At 71.8% G+C, this 19,304-nt stretch overlaps 1 protein-coding gene across 1 annotated transcript in view; it reads right to left on the reverse strand.

The window, feature by feature from the left end:
* The window catches only part of VPS45 (vacuolar protein sorting 45 homolog), a gene marked incomplete at its 3' end in the record, with an annotated part of 23,215 nt that extends 4,397 nt beyond the window's left edge, over positions 1-18,818 (reverse strand). Inside the window, 7 exon segments of the mRNA XM_068171065.1 lie at positions 7,868-7,978; positions 10,313-10,450; positions 11,490-11,558; positions 13,922-14,001; positions 15,236-15,296; positions 16,370-16,504; positions 18,375-18,818. Coding sequence (XP_068027166.1) covers positions 7,868-7,978; positions 10,313-10,450; positions 11,490-11,558; positions 13,922-14,001; positions 15,236-15,296; positions 16,370-16,504; positions 18,375-18,467 — 687 coding nt within the window.
* Positions 18,819-19,304: the final 486 nt, after the last annotated feature.

Raw genomic sequence — 19,304 nt, forward strand, 5'->3', positions numbered from 1 at the left:
GGGGCTCTGGGGGGCTGTGGCAGGGGGCTCTGGGGGGCAGTGTGAGGGGGCTCTGGGGGGCTGTGTGAGGGGGCTCTGGGGGGCAGTGTGAGGGGGCTCTGGGGGGCAGTGTGAGGGGGCTATGGGGGCTGTGTGAGGGGGCTATGGGGGGCTGTGTGAGGGGGCTCTGGGGGGCAGTGTGAGGGGGCTATGGGGGCTGTGTGAGGGGGCTATGGGGGGCTGTGTGAGGGGGCTCTGGGGGGCAGTGTGAGGGGGCTATGGGGGCTGTGTGAGGGGGCTATGGGGGGCTGTGTGAGGGGGCTCTGGGGGGGCAGTGTGAGGGGGCTATGGGGGCTGTGTGAGGGGGCTATGGGGGGCTGTGTGAGGGGGCTCTGGGGGCTGTGTGAGGGGGCTCTGGGGGGCTGTGTGAGGGGGCTCTGGGGGCTGTGTGAGGGGGCTCTGGGGGGCTGTGGCAGGGGGCTGTGGGGGGCAGTGTGAGGGGGCTCTGGGGGGCTGTGGCAGGGGGCTGTGGGGGCAGTGTGAGGGGGCTCTGGGGGCAGTGTGAGGGGGCTCTGGGGGGCTGTGGCAGGGGGCTCTGGGGGCTGTGTGAGGGGGCTCTGGGGGGCAGTGTGAGGGGGCTCTGGGGGCTGTGTGAGGGGGCTCTGGGGGGCTGTGGCAGGGGGCTCTGGGGGCTGTGGCAGGGGGCTCTGGGGGCTGTGTGAGGGGGCTCTGGGGGCTGTGTGAGGGGGCTCTGGGGGCTGTGGCAGGGGGCTGTGGGGGGCAGTGTGAGGGGGCTCTGGGGGGCTGTGTGAGGGGGCTCTGGGGCTGTGTGAGGGGGGCTATGGGGGGCTGTGTGAGGGGGCTCTGGGGGCTGTGTGAGGGGGCTGTGGGGGCTGTGTGAGGGGGCTCTGGGGGGCAGTGTGAGGGGGCTCTGGGGTCTGTGTGAGGGGGCTGTGGGGGCAGTGTGAGGGGGCTCTGGGGGGCAGTGTGAGGGGGCTCTGGGGGCAGTGTGAGGGGGCTCTGGGGGGCTGTGGCAGGGGGCTCTGGGGGCTGTGTGAGGGGGCTCTGGGGGGCTGTGGCAGGGGGCTCTGGGGGCTGTGGCAGGGGGCTCTGGGGGGCAGTGTGAGGGGGCTCTGGGGGCAGTGTGAGGGGGCTCTGGGGGCTGTGTGAGGGGGCTCTGGGGGGCAGTGTGAGGGGCTGTGGGGCAGTGTGAGGGGGCTCTGGGGGCTGTGGCAGGGGGCTCTGGGGGGCTGTGGCAGGGGGCTCTGGGGGCTGTGGCAGGGGGCTCTGGGGGCAGTGGCAGGGGGCTCTGGGGGCAGTGTGAGGGGCTCTGGGGGGGCAGTGGCAGGGGGCTGTGGGGGCTGTGGCAGGGGGCTCTGGGGGCTGTGGCAGGGGGCTCTGGGGGGCAGTGTGAGGGGGCTCTGGGGGGCAGTGTGAGGGGCTCTGGGGGGCAGTGGCAGGGGGCTGTGGGGGGCTGTGGCAGGGGGCTCTGGGGGGCTGTGGCAGGGGGCTCTGGGGCAGTGTGAGGGGGCTCTGGGGGGCAGTGGCAGGGGGCTGTGGGGGGCTGTGGCAGGGGGCTCTGGGGGGCTGTGGCAGGGGGCTCTGGGGGGCAGTGTGAGGGGGCTCTGGGGGGCTGTGGCAGGGGGCTCTGGGGGGCAGTGTGAGGGGGCTCTGGGGGGCTGTGGCAGGGGGCTCTGGGGGGCAGTGTGAGGGGCTCTGGGGGGCAGTGGCAGGGGGCTGTGGGGGGCTGTGGCAGGGGGCTCTGGGGGGCTGTGGCAGGGGGCTCTGGGGGGCTGTGTGAGGGGGCTCTGGGGGCTGTGGCAGGGGGCTCTGGGGGCTGTGTGAGGGGGCTCAGGGGGGCAGTGGCAGGGGGCTCTGGGGGGCTGTGTGAGGGGGCTCTGGGGGGCTGTGGCAGGGGGCTCTGGGGGCTGTGTGAGGGGCTCTGGGGGGCTGTGGCAGGGGGCTCTGGGGGGCTGTGGCAGGGGCTCTGGGGGGCAGTGTGAGGGGGGCTGTGGGGGGCTGTGGCAGGGGGCTCTGGGGGGCTGTGTGAGGGGGCTCTGGGGGGCTGTGTGAGGGGGCTCTGGAGGCAGTGTGAGGGGGCTCTGGGGGCAGTGTGAGGGGGCTCTGGGGGGGCAGTGTGAGGGGGCTCTGGGGGCTGTGGCAGGGGGCTCTGGGGGGCTGTGGCAGGGGGCTCTGGGGGCTGTGGCAGGGGCTCTGGGGGGCTGTGGCAGGGGGCTCTCGGGGCAGTGTGAGGGGCTCTGGGGGGCAGTGTGAGGGGGCTCTGGGGGGCTGTGGCAGGGGGCTCTGGGGACAGTGTGAGGGGGCTCTGGGGGCTGTGTGAGGGGGCTCTGGGGGGCTGTGTGAGGGGGCTCTGGGGGGCTGTGGCCAGGGGGCTCTGGGGACAGTGTGAGGGGGCTCTGGGGGCTGTGGCAGGGGGCTCTGGGGGGCAGTGGCAGGGGGCTCTGGGGGGCTGTGGCAGGGGGCTCTGGGGGCTGTGTGAGGGGGCTCTCGGGGCAGTGTGAGGGGGCTCTCGGGGGCAGTGTGAGGGGGCTCTGGGGGGCTGTGTGAGGGGGCTCTGGGGGGCTGTGGCAGGGGGCTCTGGGGGCTGTGTGAGGGGGCTCTGGGGGCTGTGTGAGGGGGCTCTGGGGGGCAGTGTGAGGGGGCTCTCGGGGCAGTGTGAGGGGGCTCTCGGGGCAGTGTGAGGGGGGCTCTGGGGGGCTGTGGCAGGGGGCTCTGGGGGCTGTGTGAGGGGGCTCTGGGGGCTGTGTGAGGGGGCTCTGGGGGGCTGTGGCAGGGGGCTCTGGGGGCTGTGGCAGGGGGCTCTGGGGGGCTGTGTGAGGGGGCTCTGGGGGGCAGTGTGAGGGGGCTCTGGGGGGCTGTGTGAGGGGGCTCTGGGGGGCTGTGTGAGGGGGCTCTGGGGGCTGTGGCAGGGGGCTCTGGGGGGCTGTGTGAGGGGGCTCTGGGGGGCTGTGGCAGGGGGCTCTGGGGGCTGTGGCAGGGGGCTCTGGGGCTGTGTGAGGGGGCTCTGGGGGGCTGTGGCAGGGGGCTCTGGGGGCAGTGTGAGGGGGCTCTGGGGGGCTGTGGCAGGGGGCTCTGGGGCTGTGGCAGGGGGCTCTGGGGGGCTGTGTGAGGGGGCTCTGGGGGCTGTGGCAGGGGGCTCTGGGGGGCTGTGGCAGGGGGCTCTGGGGGCCTGTGGCAGGGGGCTCTGGGGGGCAGTGTGAGGGGGCTCTGGGGGCTGTGGCAGGGGGCTCTGGGGGGCTGTGGCAGGGGGCTCTGGGGGCTGTGGCAGGGGGCTTGGGGGGCAGTGTGAGGGGGCTGTGGGGGGCAGTGTGAGGGGGCTCTGGGGGCAGTGGCAGGGGGCTGTGGGGGGCAGTGTGAGGGGGCTGTGGGGGGCAGTGTGAGGGGGCTCTGGGGGCAGTGGCAGGGGGCTCTGGGGGCAGTGTGAGGGGGCTCTGGGGGCTGTGTGAGGGGGCTCTGGGGGGCAGTGGCAGGGGGCTCTGGGGGCTGTGGCAGGGGGCTCTGGGGGCTGTGTGAGGGGGCTCTGGGGGGCAGTGTGAGGGGGCTCTGGGGGCTGTGTGAGGGGGCTCTGGGGGGGCAGTGTGAGGGGGCTCTGGGGGCTGTGGCAGAGGGCTCTGGGGGGCTGTGTGAGGGGGCTCTGGGGGGCAGTGTGAGGGGGCTCTGGGGGGCAGTGTGAGGGGGCTCTGGGGGCTGTGGCAGAGGGCTCTGGGGGGCAGTGTGAGGGGGCTCTGGGGCTGTGGCAGAGGGCTCTGGGGGGCTGTGTGAGGGGCTCTGGGGGCAGTGTGAGGGGGCTCTGGGGGCTGTGTGAGGGGGCTCTGGGGGGCAGTGGCAGGGGGCTCTGGGGGGCTGTGGCAGGGGCCTCTGGGGGGCAGTGTGAGGGGGCTCTGGGGGGCTGTGTGAGGGGCTCTGGGGGGCAGTGTGAGGGGCTCTGGGGGGCTGTGGCAGGGGGCTCTGGGGGGCAGTGGTGAGGGGGCTCTGGGGGGCAGTGTGAGGGGGCTCTGGGGGGCTGTGGCAGGGGGCTCTGGGGGGCTGTGGCAGGGGGCTCTGGGGGCAGTGTGAGGGGGCTCTGGGGGCAGTGTGAGGGGGCTGTGGGGGGCTGTGGCAGGGGGCTGTGGGGGGCTGTGGCAGGGGGCTCTGGGGGCAGTGGCAGGGGGCTCTGGGGGGCAGTGTGAGGGGGCTCTGGGGGCTGTGGCAGGGGGCTCTGGGGGCTGTGTGAGGGGGCTCAGGGGGGCAGTGGCAGGGGGCTCTGGGGGGCCAGTGTGAGGGGGCTCTGGGGGGCAGTGTGAGGGGCTCTGGGGGCTGTGTGAGGGGGCTCTGGGGGGCAGTGTGAGGGGGCTCTGGGGGCAGTGTGAGGGGGCTGTGGGGGCAGTGTGAGGGGGCTCTGGGGCTGTGGCAGGGGGCTCTGGGGGGCAGTGTGAGGGGGCTCTGGGGGGCAGTGGCAGGGGGCTCTGGGGGGCTGTGGCAGGGGCTCTGGGGGCAGTGTGAGGGGGCTCTGGGGGGCAGTGTGAGGGGGCTCTGGGGGGCAGTGTGAGGGGGCTCTGGGGGCAGTGGCAGGGGGCTCTGGGGGGCTGTGTGAGGGGGCTCTGGGGGCTGTGGCAGGGGGCTCTGGGGGGCTGTGGCAGGGGGCTCTGGGGGGCAGTGTGAGGGGGCTCTGGGGGCTGTGGCAGGGGGCTCTGGGGGGCTGTGGCAGGGGGCTCTGGGGGCAGTGTGAGGGGGCTCTGGGGGGCTGTGTGAGGGGGCTCTGGGGGCTGTGGCAGGGGGCTCTGGGGGGCTGTGGCAGGGGGCTCTGGGGGCAGTGTGAGGGGGCTCTGGGGGCAGTGTGAGGGGGCTCTGGGGGGCTGTGGCAGGGGGCTCTGGGGGGCTGTGTGAGGGGGGCTCTGGGGGGCTGTGGCAGGGGGCTGTGGCAGGGGGCTCTGGGGGGCAGTGTGAGGGGGCTCTGGGGGGCAGTGGCAGGGGGCTCTGGGGGCTGTGTGAGGGGCTCTGGGGGCTGTGGCAGGGGCTCTGGGGGGCTGTGTGAGGGGGCTCTGGGGGGCTGTGGCAGGGGGCTCTGGGGGGCAGTGTGAGGGGGCTCTGGGGGGCTGTGTGAGGGGGCTCTGGGGGGCAGTGGCAGGGGGCTCTGGGGGGCAGTGTGAGGGGGCTCTGGGGGGCTGTGGCAGGGGCTCTGGGGGCTGTGTGAGGGGGCTCTGGGGGGCAGTGTGAGGGGGCTCTGGGGGCTGTGGCAGGGGGCTCTGGGGGGCTGTGGCAGGGGGCTCTGGGGGGCTGTGTGAGGGGGCTCTGGGGGCTGTGGCAGGGGGCTCTGGGGGGCTGTGTGAGGGGGCTCTGGGGGCTGTGGCAGGGGGCTCTGGGGGGCTGTGTGAGGGGGCTCTGGGGGCTGTGGCAGGGGGCTCTGGGGGGCAGTGTGAGGGGGCTCAGTGGGGCAGTGGCAGGGGCTCTGGGGGGCAGTGTGAGGGGCTCTGGGGGCAGTGTGAGGGGGCTCTGGGGGCAGTGGCAGGGGGCTCTGGGGGCTGTGTGAGGGGGCTCTGGGGGGCAGTGTGAGGGGGCTCTGGGGGGCAGTGGCAGGGGGCTCTGGGGGCTGTGTGAGGGGCTCTGGGGGGCTGTGGCAGGGGGCTCTGGGGGGCTGTGGCAGGGGGCTCTGGGGGCAGTGTGAGGGGGCTCTGGGGGGCTGTGTGAGGGGGCTCTGGGGGCAGTGTGAGGGGGCTCTGGGGGCAGTGTGAGGGGGCTCTGGGGGGCTGTGGCAGGGGCTCTGGGGGGCTGTGTGAGGGGGCTCTGGGGGGCTGTGGCAGGGGGCTGTGGCAGGGGGCTCTGGGGGGCAGTGTGAGGGGGCTCTGGGGGGCAGTGGCAGGGGGCTCTGGGGGGCTGTGTGAGGGGGCTCTGGGGGCTGTGGCAGGGGGCTCTGGGGGGCTGTGTGAGGGGGCTCTGGGGGGCTGTGGCAGGGGGCTCTGGGGGGCAGTGTGAGGGGGCTCTGGGGGGCTGTGTGAGGGGGCTCTGGGGGGCAGTGGCAGGGGGCTGTGGGGGGCAGTGTGAGGGGGCTCTGGGGGGCTGTGGCAGGGGGCTCTGGGGGGCTGTGTGAGGGGGCTCTGGGGGGCAGTGTGAGGGGCTCTGGGGGCTGTGGCAGGGGGCTCTGGGGGCTGTGGCAGGGGGCTCTGGGGGGCTGTGTGAGGGGGCTCTGGGGGGCTGTGGCAGGGGGCTCTGGGGGGCTTGTGTGAGGGGGCTCTGGGGGGCTGTGGCAGGGGGCTCTGGGGGGCAGTGTGAGGGGGCTCTGGGGGGCTGTGTGAGGGGGCTCTGGGGGCTGTGGCAGGGGGCTCTGGGGGGCTGTCTGAGGGGGCTGTGGCAGGGGGCACAGGGGGCTGTGGGAGTCTGGGGGTCGTGGGGAACTCTGGGGGGGCTGTGGGGAGCTGTGGCAGGGGGCTCTGGGGGGCAGTGTGAGGGGGCTCTGGGGGGCTGTGTGAGGGGGCTCTGGGGGGCCTGTGGCAGGGGGCTCTGGGGGGCTGTGGCAGGGGGCACAGGGGGCTGTGGGAGTCTGGGGGTCTGTGGGGAGCTCTGGGGGTCTGTGGGGGTCTGTCTGAGGGGCTGCAGGAGTCACAGGGAGCTGCAGGGGCACAGGGGGCTGTGGGGGGCTCTGGGGGGCTCTGGGGGGCCATGGGAGGCTGGGGGGGGGCCGTGGGGGTCCGTGGGGCTCAGCTGGTTGAGCAGGGGGTGACGGCATCATCGCCGGCTGTGGCAGGGGGCTGTCTGAGGGGGCTGTGGGGGTCTGTGGGGGGCTGTGGGGGTCCGTGGGGGAGGTGGAGGTCCATGGGGGTCCGTGGCAGTCCATGGGGGGACTGTGGCAGCTCTGGAGGGCTGTGGGGGGCTGTGGGGGGCCGTGGGGGTCCGTGGGGCTCACCTGGTTGAGCAGGGGGTGATGGAATCGTCATGGGTTGTGGCAGGAGGCTGTGGGGGTCTGTGTGAGGGGGCTGTGGGGGGCTCTGGAGGTCTGTGGGGTCTGTGAGGGTCTGTGGGGGAACTGTGGGGGGCTGTGGGGGGCTGTGAGGTTCTGTGGGGGCTGTGGGGGGCTGTGGGGGTCTCTGGGGGTCCGTGGGCCTCACCTGGTTGAGCAGGGGGGTGACAGTGGTGGTGATGGCTGTGGCAGGGGGCTGAGGGGTCTGTGGGTGTCTGTGAGGTTCTGTGGGGGGCTGTGGGGGTCTATGAGGGTCCCTGGGGGTCCGTGGGGATCCATGGGGGTCTGTGGGGGGCCCTGGGGGTTCGTGGGGCTCATCTGGTTGAGCAGGGGGTGACGGCGGCAGTGCTGGCTGTGGCAGGGGGCTGTCTGAGGGGGCTGTGGGGTCTGTGAGTGTCTGTGGGGATCTCTGGGGGTCTCTGGGGGTCTGTGAGGTCTGTGGGGTTCTGTGGGGGTCTCTGGGGATCCGTGTGGGGCTGAGGGGGGCTGTGGGGGGCTGCAGGACCCCTGGGGGCTCACCTGGTTGAGCAGGGGGTGACGGCGGCAGCACCGGCTGTGGCAGGGGGCCTCCTGGTCTCCCCTCTCCCTGTCTGAGGGGGCTGTGGGGTCTGTGGGGGGCTATGGGACTCTGTGGGTGTCTGTGGTGTCTGTTGGTATCTGTGGGGGTCCCTGGGGGTCCGTGGGGGTCCATGGGGGTCTGTGGGGGGTCTGTGGGGGTCCGTGGGGCTCACCTGGTAGAGCAGGGGGTGACGGCGTCATTGCTGGCTGTGGCAGGGGGCTGTCTGAGGGGGGCTGTGGGGGTCTGTGGGGGCTATGGGACTCTGTGGGTGTCTGTGGGGGTCTCTGGGGGTCTGTGGGGGAGGTGGGGGTCCCTGGGGGTCCGTGGGGGTCCGTGGGGGTCCCTGGGGGTCCCTGGGGGTCCGTGGGGCTCACCTGGTTGAGCAGGGGGGTGACGGCGTCGTCGCTGCGGTCCAGCAGCAGCAGCAGGGGAGGGACCTCGGTGCGGCGGAACTCGAAGAGCTCGTACTCCTTGGTGATGACTTGCTGGGGGCAGCAGCACACAGACCCCCCCCCAGCCCCCCAGCCAGCATCAGAGCCCCCTGCCCCCCACCCCTGCCCCTGCAGCCCCCTCAGCCCCACAGCCTGCTGCCCCCCAGGGCTCTTGGTGCTCCTCCATCCTCCCCTGCTGGGCTCCTGAGCTGAGCAACCCTGCAGCAGCAGCCCCCAGCCCCAGCAGCTCTGCACAGAATGCCCCAAGCCCAGCCTGGGACCCCTGGAGCTGCCCTCCTGCCCTCCCCCTGCCCCAGCAGGGCTGCCCCCAGCTGTGCCCAGCAGCAGCACAGTGCCCAGGGGGGGCTGGGAGCTCTCCACAACCTCTCTGGGCTCAGCCTGCTCCAGGCCTCCAGCAGCCTCCCCCCAAGCAACTTCCTCCTCCTGCCCAGCTCCAACCTCCTGCCCTCCACTCTCTGCCCCTTGCCCCTTGGCCTGGCCCTGGGCACCACTCAGCAGCTGCCAGCCCCAGCCCCTGGCCCCCCCCAGCCCCTGCAGCTCTTGCTCAGCACTCAGCAGCTGCCCTCTGGGGCTGCTCTCCTCCAGCCTCTCAGCCCCAGGCAGCTCTCAGCCTCTGCTGCTCCCACAGCTGCTCCAGGCCCCCCAGCAGCTTCCCAGCCCCCCCTGGAGCTTCCCCAGCAGCTTCCCAGCCCCCCCTGGAGCCTCCCCAGCAGCTTCCCAGCCCCCCCTGGAGCCTCCCCAGCAGCTCCCAGCCCCTCTGCAGCTGGGGAGGGGGAGCCCAGCCCTGGCCCCAGCCCCCCAGAGGTGTCCTCAGCAGGGCAGAGCAGAGGGGCAGCAGAACCTCCCCTGCCCTGCTGCCCACACTGCTGCCTGCCCCCAGCACAGCCTTGGGGGCTGCTTGGCCATGGGGGCTCCTGGCTGCCTCCTGGGGAGCTTCCTACTGCCTCCTGGGGCAGCCCAGCCCTGGATCCACAACTGGACCAACTGAAACCTCCTGTGCTGCATCCCCTCTGGTCCCAACCCCCTGCCCATGCCCAGGGACCCCTCCCCCCCAGCCCAGCCTGCTCAGGGCCTCATCCAGCCTGGCCCTGGACCACACCCAGCCTCCCTGGGCAGCCTGGGCCAGGCTCTCCCCAGCCTCCCTCTCCAGGACTTCCTCCTCCTCTCCTCTCCTCTCCCCCTGGAGCAGGGCACCCAGAAAGCTCTCAGCCTGACCCCAAAGCCCAGAGCTGACCTCCCCTGGATGCTCTGAGACCATTCCCTGCCCAATCCTCTGCCCCTGCTGGCAGGAAGCAGGATGGGACCCCGGGGGCTGGAGCAGCAGCAGCTCAAGGGCTTGGCTGAGACCTCCCCTGCAGGGCTGGGGGCAGCTCTGGAGCCCTCAGCCCAGGCAGGGAGCTGGGGGAGCAGGGCCAGGGGAGGCCACAGCAGGGCTGGGGCTGGGGCTGGAAGCCCTCTGCTGGGGAGGCTCCAGGCTGGGAGGCTTGGGGGAGCTCAGCCTGGAGAGGAGAGAAGGCTCCAGGGAGACCTTGGGGAGACCTCCCCAGGGCTGAGCAGAGAGCTGGGGCCAGAGCCTGGAGCAGGGCAGCCCCAGGGGGGATGGTTTGAGTCTCCCAAGAGGGAGGTTGGGAGGGGAGGGAAGGAGCAGTTGGTGCTGCTGGGGGTGGGCAGAGGGCTGGGAGGTGCCCCCAGGGCTGGCAGCAGCCCAGGGCAGGGTGGTTTGGGCTGGGAGCAGCCTGCTGGGGCTGGGGCTGTCCCTGCTGGCTGCAGGGGGGGCAGAGGATGAGCTTGGAAGGTCCTTTCCCAGCCAGAGCAGTCTGGGGTTGGCTGAGCCTGGCAGGCAGAGCAGGGGAAGGGCAAAGGGAGCTCTTGGCTGCTCAGGGGAGGCCTCCTGAGCAGCAGGAAGGGTCCTTGGCTCTTGGTCTCGCTCTGGAGGCAGCCTGGGGGGCAGAGGAGTTGCAGTTGGTGCTGCTGGGGGTGGGCAGAGGGCTGGGAGGTGCCCCCAGGGCTGGCAGCAGCTGGGGGGGGAGCAGGGCCTGGGGAGGCCACAGCAGGGCTGGGGCTGGGGCTGGAAGCCCTCTGCTGGAGAGGCTCCAGGCTGGGAGCTGCTGCAGGGCTGAGCTCTGGCCCTGCTTCCCCCCACCCCCCAGTGGGCTGCAGGGGCTGGGGGGGGGGCTGCAGGGGCTGGGGGGGGCTGCAGGGGCTGGGGGGGGGCTGCAGGGGCTGGGGGGGGGGCTGCAGGGGCTGGGGGGGGGCTGCAGGGGCTGGGGGGGGGCTGCAGGGGCTGGGGGGGGGCTGCAGGGGCTGGGGGGGGCTGCAGGGGCTGGGGGGGGGCTGCAGGGGCTGGGGGGGGGCTGCTGGCTGTACCTTCACACACTCTGCCAGCCTCCTGGCAGGCTCAGAGGAGAGCTGGTACCGGATCATGGGGCACTTCTTGAGGGAGAGCAGCAGAGCAGTCAGCCCCTGGGTGGTCCTGGAGAGCTGAGCAGGCTCCCAGCTGCGGCCCTGCAAGGCACAGGCAGCTCCCAGCCCCCTGCCCCATGCCCAGGGACCCCTCCCCCCCCCCCCCCCCCCCCCCAGCCCCCAGCCTGCCCAGGGCCTCATCCAGCCTGGCCCTGCACCACCCCCAGCCCCCCTGGGCAGCCTGGGCCTGCGGAGCCTCTCCCTCAGCTCCACTGCTCCTGCACTGCTCAGCTAAGGTCTCCAGGCTGCTGCTCAGCCAGCTCAGGCCTCCCAGCTGCCCCTGCAGCCTCCCCCTGTGCCCCTGCAGCCTCCCCCAGCCCCCAGCTGCCTCCATCTGCTGCCTCTGTGCCCCTGCAGCCTCCCCCAGTCCCCTGCAGCCTCCCCCTGCCCCCTGCAGCCTCCCCCTGCAGCCTCTGTGCCCCCTGCTGCCTCTGTGCCCCCTGCAGCCTCCCCCAGCCCCCAGCTGCCTCCCCCAGCCCCCTGCAGCCTCCCCCAGCCCCCAGCTGCCTCCTCCAGCCCCCTGCAGCCTCCCCCAGCCCCCTGCAGCCTCCCCCCAGCCACCAGCTGCCTCCCCCAGCCCCTTGCAGCCTCTGTGCCCCCTGCAGCTTTTGTGCCCCTGCAGCCTCTGTGCCCCCTGCAGCCTCCCCCAGCCCCCTGCAGCCTCCCCCTGCCCCTTGCAGCCTCTGTGCCCCCTGCAGCCTTTGTGCCCCTGCAGCCTCTGTGCCCCCTGCAGCCTCCCCCAGCCCCCTGCAGCCTCCCCCTGCAGCCTCTGTGCCCCCTGCAGCCTCTGTGCCCCCTGCAGCCTCCCCCAGCCCCCTGCAGCCTCCCCCTGCAGCCTCTGTGCCCCTGCAGCCTCTGTGCCCCTGCAGCCTCCCCCAGCTGCCTGAGGCCTCCTCCTCCCCCAGCCTGCAGCTCAACCTCCTCCCCTCAGCCTCCCCCAGGCTCCAAGCCCTGCAGCAGCAGCCAGAGCCCAAGGCCCAGCTGCCTGCTGGGCAGCCTCCCACCCCCCACCCCAAGCCCCCTCTGGCTCCTGGGCTCTCCCTGCTGCCCCCAAAGCCAGGCCCTGGAGCTCTTCCCATACCTGGTAGCAGCCCAGGAGGTTGAGGGAGAAGAGATGAGGATTGACTGCAAAGTAGTCCCCATAGAACTCCTGGGGGGGAGAGAGGGAGGGGAAGGAGAGAGGGGGAGGGGAAGGAGAGAGGGAGGGGAAGCAGGGGCTGAGGAGGGGCCCAGAAGCCAGGACCCAGTCCCAGGTCCCAGATCCCAGGGCCCAGGCCCCAGATCCCAGGTCCCAAGTCCCAGATCCCAGGCCCCAGATCGCAGGCCCCAGGCCCCAGATCCCAGATCCCAGGCCCCAGATCCCAGGTAACAGATCCCAAGTCCCCGATCCCAGGTCCCAAGTCCCAGATCCCAAGTCCCAGATCCCAGGCCCCAGATCCTAGGTAACAGATCGCACGTCCCAAGTCCCAGATCCCAGATCGCAGGCCGCAGATCCCAGGACCCAGTCCCAGGTAACAGATCCCAAGTCCCAGATCCCAGGTCCCAAGTCCTAGACCCCAGGCCCCAGGTCCCAGATTCCAAGTCCCAGGTCCCAAGTCCCAGGTCCCAGATCCTAGGTCCTAGATCCCAGATCCCAAATCCCAGGCCCCAGATGCCAGATCCCAAGTCCCAGATCCCAGGACCCAGATCCCAGGACCCAGATCCCAAGTCCCAAGTCCCAGATCCCAGACCCCAGGCCCCAGATCCCAGACCCCAAGTCCCAGATCCCAGGCCCCAGGTCCCAGATCCCAGGCCCCAGGTCCCAGATCCCAGGCCCCAGGTCCCAGGTCCCTGGTCCCACATCCCAGGTCCCACGTCCCCAGATCCCAAGTCCCAGATCCCAGATCCCAAGTCCCAGGTCCTAGATCCCAAGTCCCAGATCCCAGGTCCCAAGTCCCAGATCCCAAGTCCCACATCCCAGATCCCAAGTCCCAGATCCCAGATCCCAAGTCCCAGATCCCAGGTCCCAGATCCCAGGTCCCAGATCCCAGGTCCCAGTCCCCAGGTAACAGATCCCAAGTCCCAGGTCCCAGATCCCAGGTCCCTGATCCCAAGTCCCAAGTCCGAGATCCCAGGTACCAGATCCCAGATCCCAAGTCCCAGGCCCCAGATCCCAAGTCCCTGATCCCAGGTCCCAGATCCCAAGTCCCAGATCCTAAGTCCCAGGCCCCAGGTCCCAAGTCCCAGATCCCAAGTCCCAGGTAACAGATCCCAGGTCCCAGATCCCAGATCCCAGGTCCCAAGTCCCAGATTCCAGGTCCCAGATTCCAGGCCCCAGGTCCCAAGTCCCAGGTCCCAGATCCCAGGTCCCAGATCCCAGATCCCAAGTCCCAGGCCCCAGGTCCCAAGTCCCAGATCCCAAGTCCCAGGTAACAGATCCCAGGTCCCAGATCCCAGATCCCAGGTCCCAAGTCCCAAGTCCCAGATTCCAGGCCCCAGGTCCCAAGTCCCAGGTAACAGATCCCAGGTCCCAAGTCCCAGATCCCAGGACCCAGATCCCAGGTCCCAGATCCCAGGTCCCAAATCCCAGATCCCAGGTCCCAGTCCCAGGTAACAGATCCCAAGTCCCAGGTCCCAGATCCCTGGTCCCAGATCCCTGGTCCCAGGCCCCAGCCCCCAGATCCCAGGTCCCAGGTCCCAGATCCCTGGTCCCAGATCCCAGGTCCCAACTCCCAGGTAACAGATCCCAGGTCCCAGATCCCAGGTCCCAAGCCCCAGATCCCAGGCCCCAGATCCCAGATCCCAAGTCCCTGATCTCAGATTCCAGGTCCCACATCCCCACATCCCAAGTCCCACATCCCAGATCCCAGGTTCTAGATCCCAAGTCCCTGATCCCAGATCCCAGGTCCCAGGTCTCAGGCCCCAGATCCCAGATCCCAAGTCCCAGATCCTAAGTCCCAGGCCCAGGTCCCAAATCCCAGATCCCAAGTCCCAGATTCCAGGTCCCAGATCCCAGGTCCCAAGTCCCAGGTTCTAGATCCCAAGTCCCAGATCCCAGATCCCAGGACCCAGGTCCCAGGTCCCAGATCCCAAGTCCCAGGTCCCAGATCCCTGATCCCAGGTCCCAGGCCCCAGATCCCAAGTCCCAGGTCCCAGGTCCCAGGTAACAGATCCCAGATCCCAGGTCCTGCAGAGAGCCAGGAGGTCTCCCTCAGCCTCCTCTCCTGCAGCTGCTCCTCCCCAGCCCTCTCCCCCAGCCCCTTCCCCAGCTCTCTTGCCCTCCCCTGGCCCTGCTCCAGCCCTCCAAGTCCTCCTGGCCCTCAGGAGCCCAACCCTGAGCCCAGGCTTGCAGCTGTGGCCTCCCCAGTGCCCAGCCCAGGGGCCCCAGCCCTGCCCTGCTCCTGCTGCCAGCACCATTGCTGCTCCAGCCCAGGCTGCTGCTGCCCTCCTTGCCCCCCTGGGCACCCCCTGGGCTCAGCTCCAGCTGCTGCCACCAACCCCCCCAGCTCCTGGGGGTCTCTCCTGGAGGCTCACCTGCACCTCAGCCACCACCTCCTGCTCATCAGCCTCAGCCAGGGACTTGATGTCACTCTTGCTGATCACATTGCTGAAGTCTGGAAGGCAACAGCAGAGGAGGAGCAGCTGAGGGCCAGCTCCAGCCAGGGGCAGCTCCAGCCAGGGGCAGCTGAGAGCCAGCTCCAGCCAGGGGCAGCTCCAGCCAGGGGCAGCTGAGGGCCAGCTCCAGCCAGGGGCAGCTGAGGGCCAGCTCCAGCCAGGGGCAGCTGAGGGTCAGCTCCAGCCAGGGGCAGCTCCAGCCAGGGGCAGCTGAGAGCCAGCTCCAGCCAGGGGCAGCTCCAGCCAGGGGCAGCTGAGAGCCAGCTCCAGCCAGGGTCAGCCCCAGCCAGGGGCAGCTGAGGGCCAGCTCCAGCCAGGGCCAGCTCCAGCCAGGGGCAGCTGAGGGCCAGCCCCAGCCAGGGCCAGCTCCAGCCAGGGCCAGCTCCAGCCAGGGGCAGCTGAGGGCCAGCTCCAGCCAGGGGCAGCTGAGGGCCAGCTCCAGCCAGGGGCAGCTCCAGCCAGGGGCAGCTGAGGGTCAGCTCCAGCCAGGGGCAGCTGAGGGCCAGCCCCAGCCAGGGGCAGCTCCAGCCAGGGGCAGCTGAGAGCCAGCTCCAGCCAGGGGCAGCTCCAGCCAGGGGCAGCTGAGGGTCAGCTCCAGCCAGGGCCAGCTCCAGCCAGGGGCAGCTCCAGCCAGGGGCAGCTGAGGGCCAGCTCCAGCCAGGGGCAGCTGAGGGCCAGCCCCAGCCAGGGCCAGCTCCAGCCAGGGGCAGCTCCAGCCAGGGGCAGCTGAGGGCCAGCCCCAGCCAGGGCCAGCTCCAGCCAGGGGCAGCTCCAGCCAGGGCCAGCTCCAGCCAGGGGCAGCTGAGGGCCAGCTCCAGCCAGGGGCAGCTGAGGGCCAGCCCCAGCCAGGGCCAGCTCCAGCCAGGGCCAGCTCCAGCCAGGGGCAGCTGAGGGCCAGCTCCAGCCAGGGGCAGCTGAGGGCCAGCTCCAGCCAGGGCCAGCTCCAGCCAGGGGCAGCTGAGGGCCAGCTCCAGCCAGGGGCAGCTCCAGCCAGGGGCAGCTGAGGGTCAGCTCCAGCCAGGGGCAGCTGAGGGCCAGCCCCAGCCAGGGGCAGCTCCAGCCAGGGGCAGCTGAGGGCCAGCCCCAGCCAGGGGCAGCTCCAGCCAGGGGCAGCTGAGGGCTCTCAGAGCTTTGCTCAGGGCTCTGCTCAGGGCCCCCCACACTGCTCAGGGCCCCTCAGAGCTGTGCCTTCCCCTCATCCTCAGTGGGTCCCTGGCCCCTGGGCACACTTACAGATGAAGTAGAGGCTGTACTTGGGCCTCCTGAGCTCCTGGACCAGCAGCTCCACGTTCTCCTGGGGGGGGGAACAGCACCAGGGAGAGCAAGGGAGGGGAAAACAGAGTGAGAAAGGGCTGGAGGGGCTCAGAGCCCTGCAGGGAGGAAGCTTCTCCACCCCACAGCAGACTCACAGCCATTCTGCCTAAGGGCAGGGCTTGAGAGCCCTCAGACAGGAGACCCTGGAGGCAAGCTGAACCCCCCAGGGCTTGGGGACCCTTCAAACAGAGGACCCTGGAGGCAAGGTGAACCCCCCCAGGGTTGGGGGACCCCTCAAATAGGGGACCCTGGAGGCAAGGTGAACCCCCCCAGGGCTGGGGGACCCTTGGGAGCTGGGCAGGATGCTTCCCAGGGGCTGGGGGGGCCCCAGGGGCAGGATGGATCCCAGGGGCTGGGGGGACCCCAGGGGCAGGATGGACCCCAGGGGCTGGGGGGACCCCCAGGGGCAGGATGCTCCAAGGGGCTGGGGGATCCCCAGGGGCAGGATGGATCCCAGGGGCTGGGGGGACCCCAGGGCAGGATGCTCCAAGGGGCTGGGGGATCCCCAGGGGCAGGATGGTCCCCAGAGGCTGGGGGGACCCCAGGGGCAGGATGCTCCAAGGGGCTGGGGGGACCCCAGGGGCAGGATGCTCCAAGGGGCTGGGGGGACCCCAGGGGGCAGGATGCTCCAAGGGGCTGAGGGACCCCCAGGGGCAGGATGGTCCCCAGGGGCTGGGGGACCCCAGGGGCAGGATGCTCCAAGGGGCTGGGGGGACCCCAGGGGCAGGATGGTCCCCAGGGGCTGGGGGGACCCCAGGGGCAGGATGCTCTAAGGGGCTGGGGGACCCCAGGGGCAGGATGCTCCAAGGGGCTGGGGGGACCCCAGGGGCAGGATGGTCCCCAGGGGCTGGGGGGACCCCAGGGGCAGGATGCTCTAAGGGGCTGGGGGGACCCCAGGGGCAGGATGCTCCAAGGGGCTGGGAGGCTGCTGAGGGCTGGGAGGGTACCGGGGCTGTGCCGGTCTGGCCCGGCAGGGGTGGGGGTGGTGAGGAGGGGGTCGGGGGTGTGGGGAGGGGGTCAGGGGTGTGGGGAGGGGCCCGGGGGGGGCTCCACCTTGGTGGGCCGCAGGTAGCAGATGGCCTTCAGGTGCTTCATGGCCTCCCTGTTGGCGGAGTCGAGGCGCTCGAAGAGGTAAACCTCCTTCTGCAGGATCTCCGACTGGGTGTACACCATGCTGACCATGCCGGTCTGCGGGGCAGGGCGCAGCCTCAGCCGCCCGCCGCGGGAGGCGGCCCCGGGAGGCGGCCCCGGGAGGCGGGGACCCGACCCGGACCCCACCGCACCGAGCCCCACCGCACCGGACCGGACCCGACCCCACCGCGCTGGATCCGACCCCACTGGACCCCATCGCACCGAGCCTCACTGCACCGGACCGGACCCGACCCCACCCCGCCGCGCTGGACCGGACCCCACCGCACCGGACCCGACCCCACCGACCCCATCGCTCCGTATCGGACCGGATCCCACCGGACCCCACCTCACCGACCCCACCGCACCGCGCCGGACCCGACCCCACTGTACCGAGCCCCACAGCACCGAGCCCCACTGCACCGGACCCGACCCCACCGCGCCGGACCCGACCCCACTGCACCGGACCCGACCCGACACCACCGCGCTGGATCCGACCCCACTGGACCCCATCGCACCGAGCCCCACAGCACCGGAGCCGACTCTGACCCGACCCCACCGCCCCGGACCCGATCCCACTGCACCAGACCCCACCGCACCGCACCGGACCGGACCCCACTGGACCCCACCGCACTGACCTCACCGCACCGCGCCGGACCCCATCGCACCGGACCCCACCGCACCAGACCGGACCCCACCGCAACGCACCGGACCCGACCCCACCGCAACGCACCGGACCCCACCGCAGCGAGCCCCACTGCACCGGACCGCACTGGACCCCACCGCACTGACCCCACCGCACCGCGCCGGACCCGACCCCACCGACCCCATCGCTCCGTATCGGACCGGATCCCACCGGACCCCACCGCACCGAGCCTCACCGCAACGGACCGGACCCAACCCCACCGCACCGGACCGACCCCACCGCACCGCATGGGACCACACTGACCCCACCGCACCGGACACGACCCCACTGCACCGGACCGGATCCCACTGGACCCCACCGCACCGAGGCCTACTGCACCGGACCCGACCCAACCCCACCGCACCGAGCCCCACCGCACCGGACCCGACCCCACCGACCCCACCGCACCGCGCCGGACCCCACCGCACCGAGCCCCACTGCACCGGACCGGACCCAACTCCACCGCACTGCATCGGACCGGATCCCACTGCACCCCACCGCACCGACCCCATTGCACTGGACCCGAACCCACCCCACCGCACCGCACCGGACCGCAACGCACCGAGCCCCACTGCACCGGACCGGACCCGACCCGACCCCACCCCACCCCGCCGCGCTGGACCGGACCCCACCGCACCGACCCCACCGGACCGGACCCCACCGCACCGCACCGGACCGCAACGCACCGAGCCCCACTGCACCGACCCCACCGCAACGCACCGGACCCGACCCCATCGCACCGCACCGGACCCCACCGCACCGAGCCCCACTGCACCGGACCGGACCCAACTCCACCGCACTGCATCGGACCGGATCCCACTGCACCCCACCGCACCGACCCCATTGCACTGGACCCGAACCCACCCCACCGCACCGCACCGGACCCCACCGCACCGAGCCCCACCGCAACGCACCGGACCCGACCCCATCGCACCGCACTGGACCCCACCGCACCGAGCCCCACCACACCGGACCGGACCCCACCACACCGGACCGGACCCGACCCCACCGCACCGAGCCCCACCACACCGGACCGGACCCGACCCCACCGCACCGCACCGCACCCCACCGGACCCCACCGCACCGAGCCCCACTGCACCGCACCGAACTGGACCCCCACCGCACCGACCCCACCGCACCGGACCCGACCCCACCGCACTGCACCGAGCCCCACCGCACCGCACCGCACCGGACCCCACCGGGTTTGCCCAACCCGGCCCGGCCCGGCCCGGCGGCGCTGCTCACCGTTTCCCGGTCCATCAGCAGCACCTTCATGCCCGGCCCGCTGTCCTCGATCATCTTGGACACGTACTGCTTGACGGCCAGCACCGCGTTCATCTTGGCGCCGCCGCCGCCGCCTCCGCCCCGGCCCGGCTCCGCTCCAGCCCCCTCGGCTGCCTTCGGCTCCCCTCGGCTCCGCTCGGCTCCCTTAGGCGCCGCTAGAGCCCTCTCGGCTTCCGTCGCTTCCTCTCAGCTCCCGTCGCTTCCTCTCGGCTGCCGTCGCTTCCCCTCGGCTCCCTTCGGCTCCCCTCGGCTATCTTCGGCTCCTGTCGGCATACCTCGGCTACCTTCGGCTCCTCTCGGCTCCCTTCGGCGACCCTGGAGTCGCAGTCCTCAGGCAGCGGAACTCCAGCTCCCAGCATGCCCTGCGGCACAGCGCCGCGGAGCTGCCCTCGGTCCCTGCGCCCCGAACCTGCGCAGACCCCAAAGCATCCTCTGTGCCCCCACTCCAGACCCCAAAGCATCCTCTGTGCCCCCGCAGACCCCAAAGCATCCTCTGTGCCCCCCCGACCCCAAAGCATTCTCTGTGCCCTCCCCCAGACCCCAAAGCATCCTCTGTGCCCCCCCCAGACCCCAAAGCATCCTCTGTGCCCCCCCAGACCCTAAAGCATCCTCTCTGCCCCCCCCCGACCCCAAAGCATCCTCTGTGCCCCCCCAGACCCCAAAGCATCCTCTGTGCCCTCCCCGAGCCCAAAGCATCCTCTGTGCCCCCCCAGACCCCAAAGCATCCTCTGTGCCCCCCAGACCCCAAAGCATCCTCTGTGCCTCCCAGACCTCAAAGCATCCTCTGTGCCCCCCAGACCCCAAAACATTCTCTGCAGCTGGGGAGGGGGAGCCCAGCCCTGGCCCCAGCCCCCCAGAGGTGTCCTCAGCAGGGCAGAGCAGAGGGGCAGC

The sequence above is a fragment of the Melanerpes formicivorus genome, unplaced genomic scaffold, assembly GCF_026170545.1.
Source record: "Melanerpes formicivorus ecotype bairdi unplaced genomic scaffold, bMelFor1.0.p_v2 SCAF_1517, whole genome shotgun sequence".
NCBI lineage: Eukaryota > Metazoa > Chordata > Aves > Piciformes > Picidae > Melanerpes > Melanerpes formicivorus.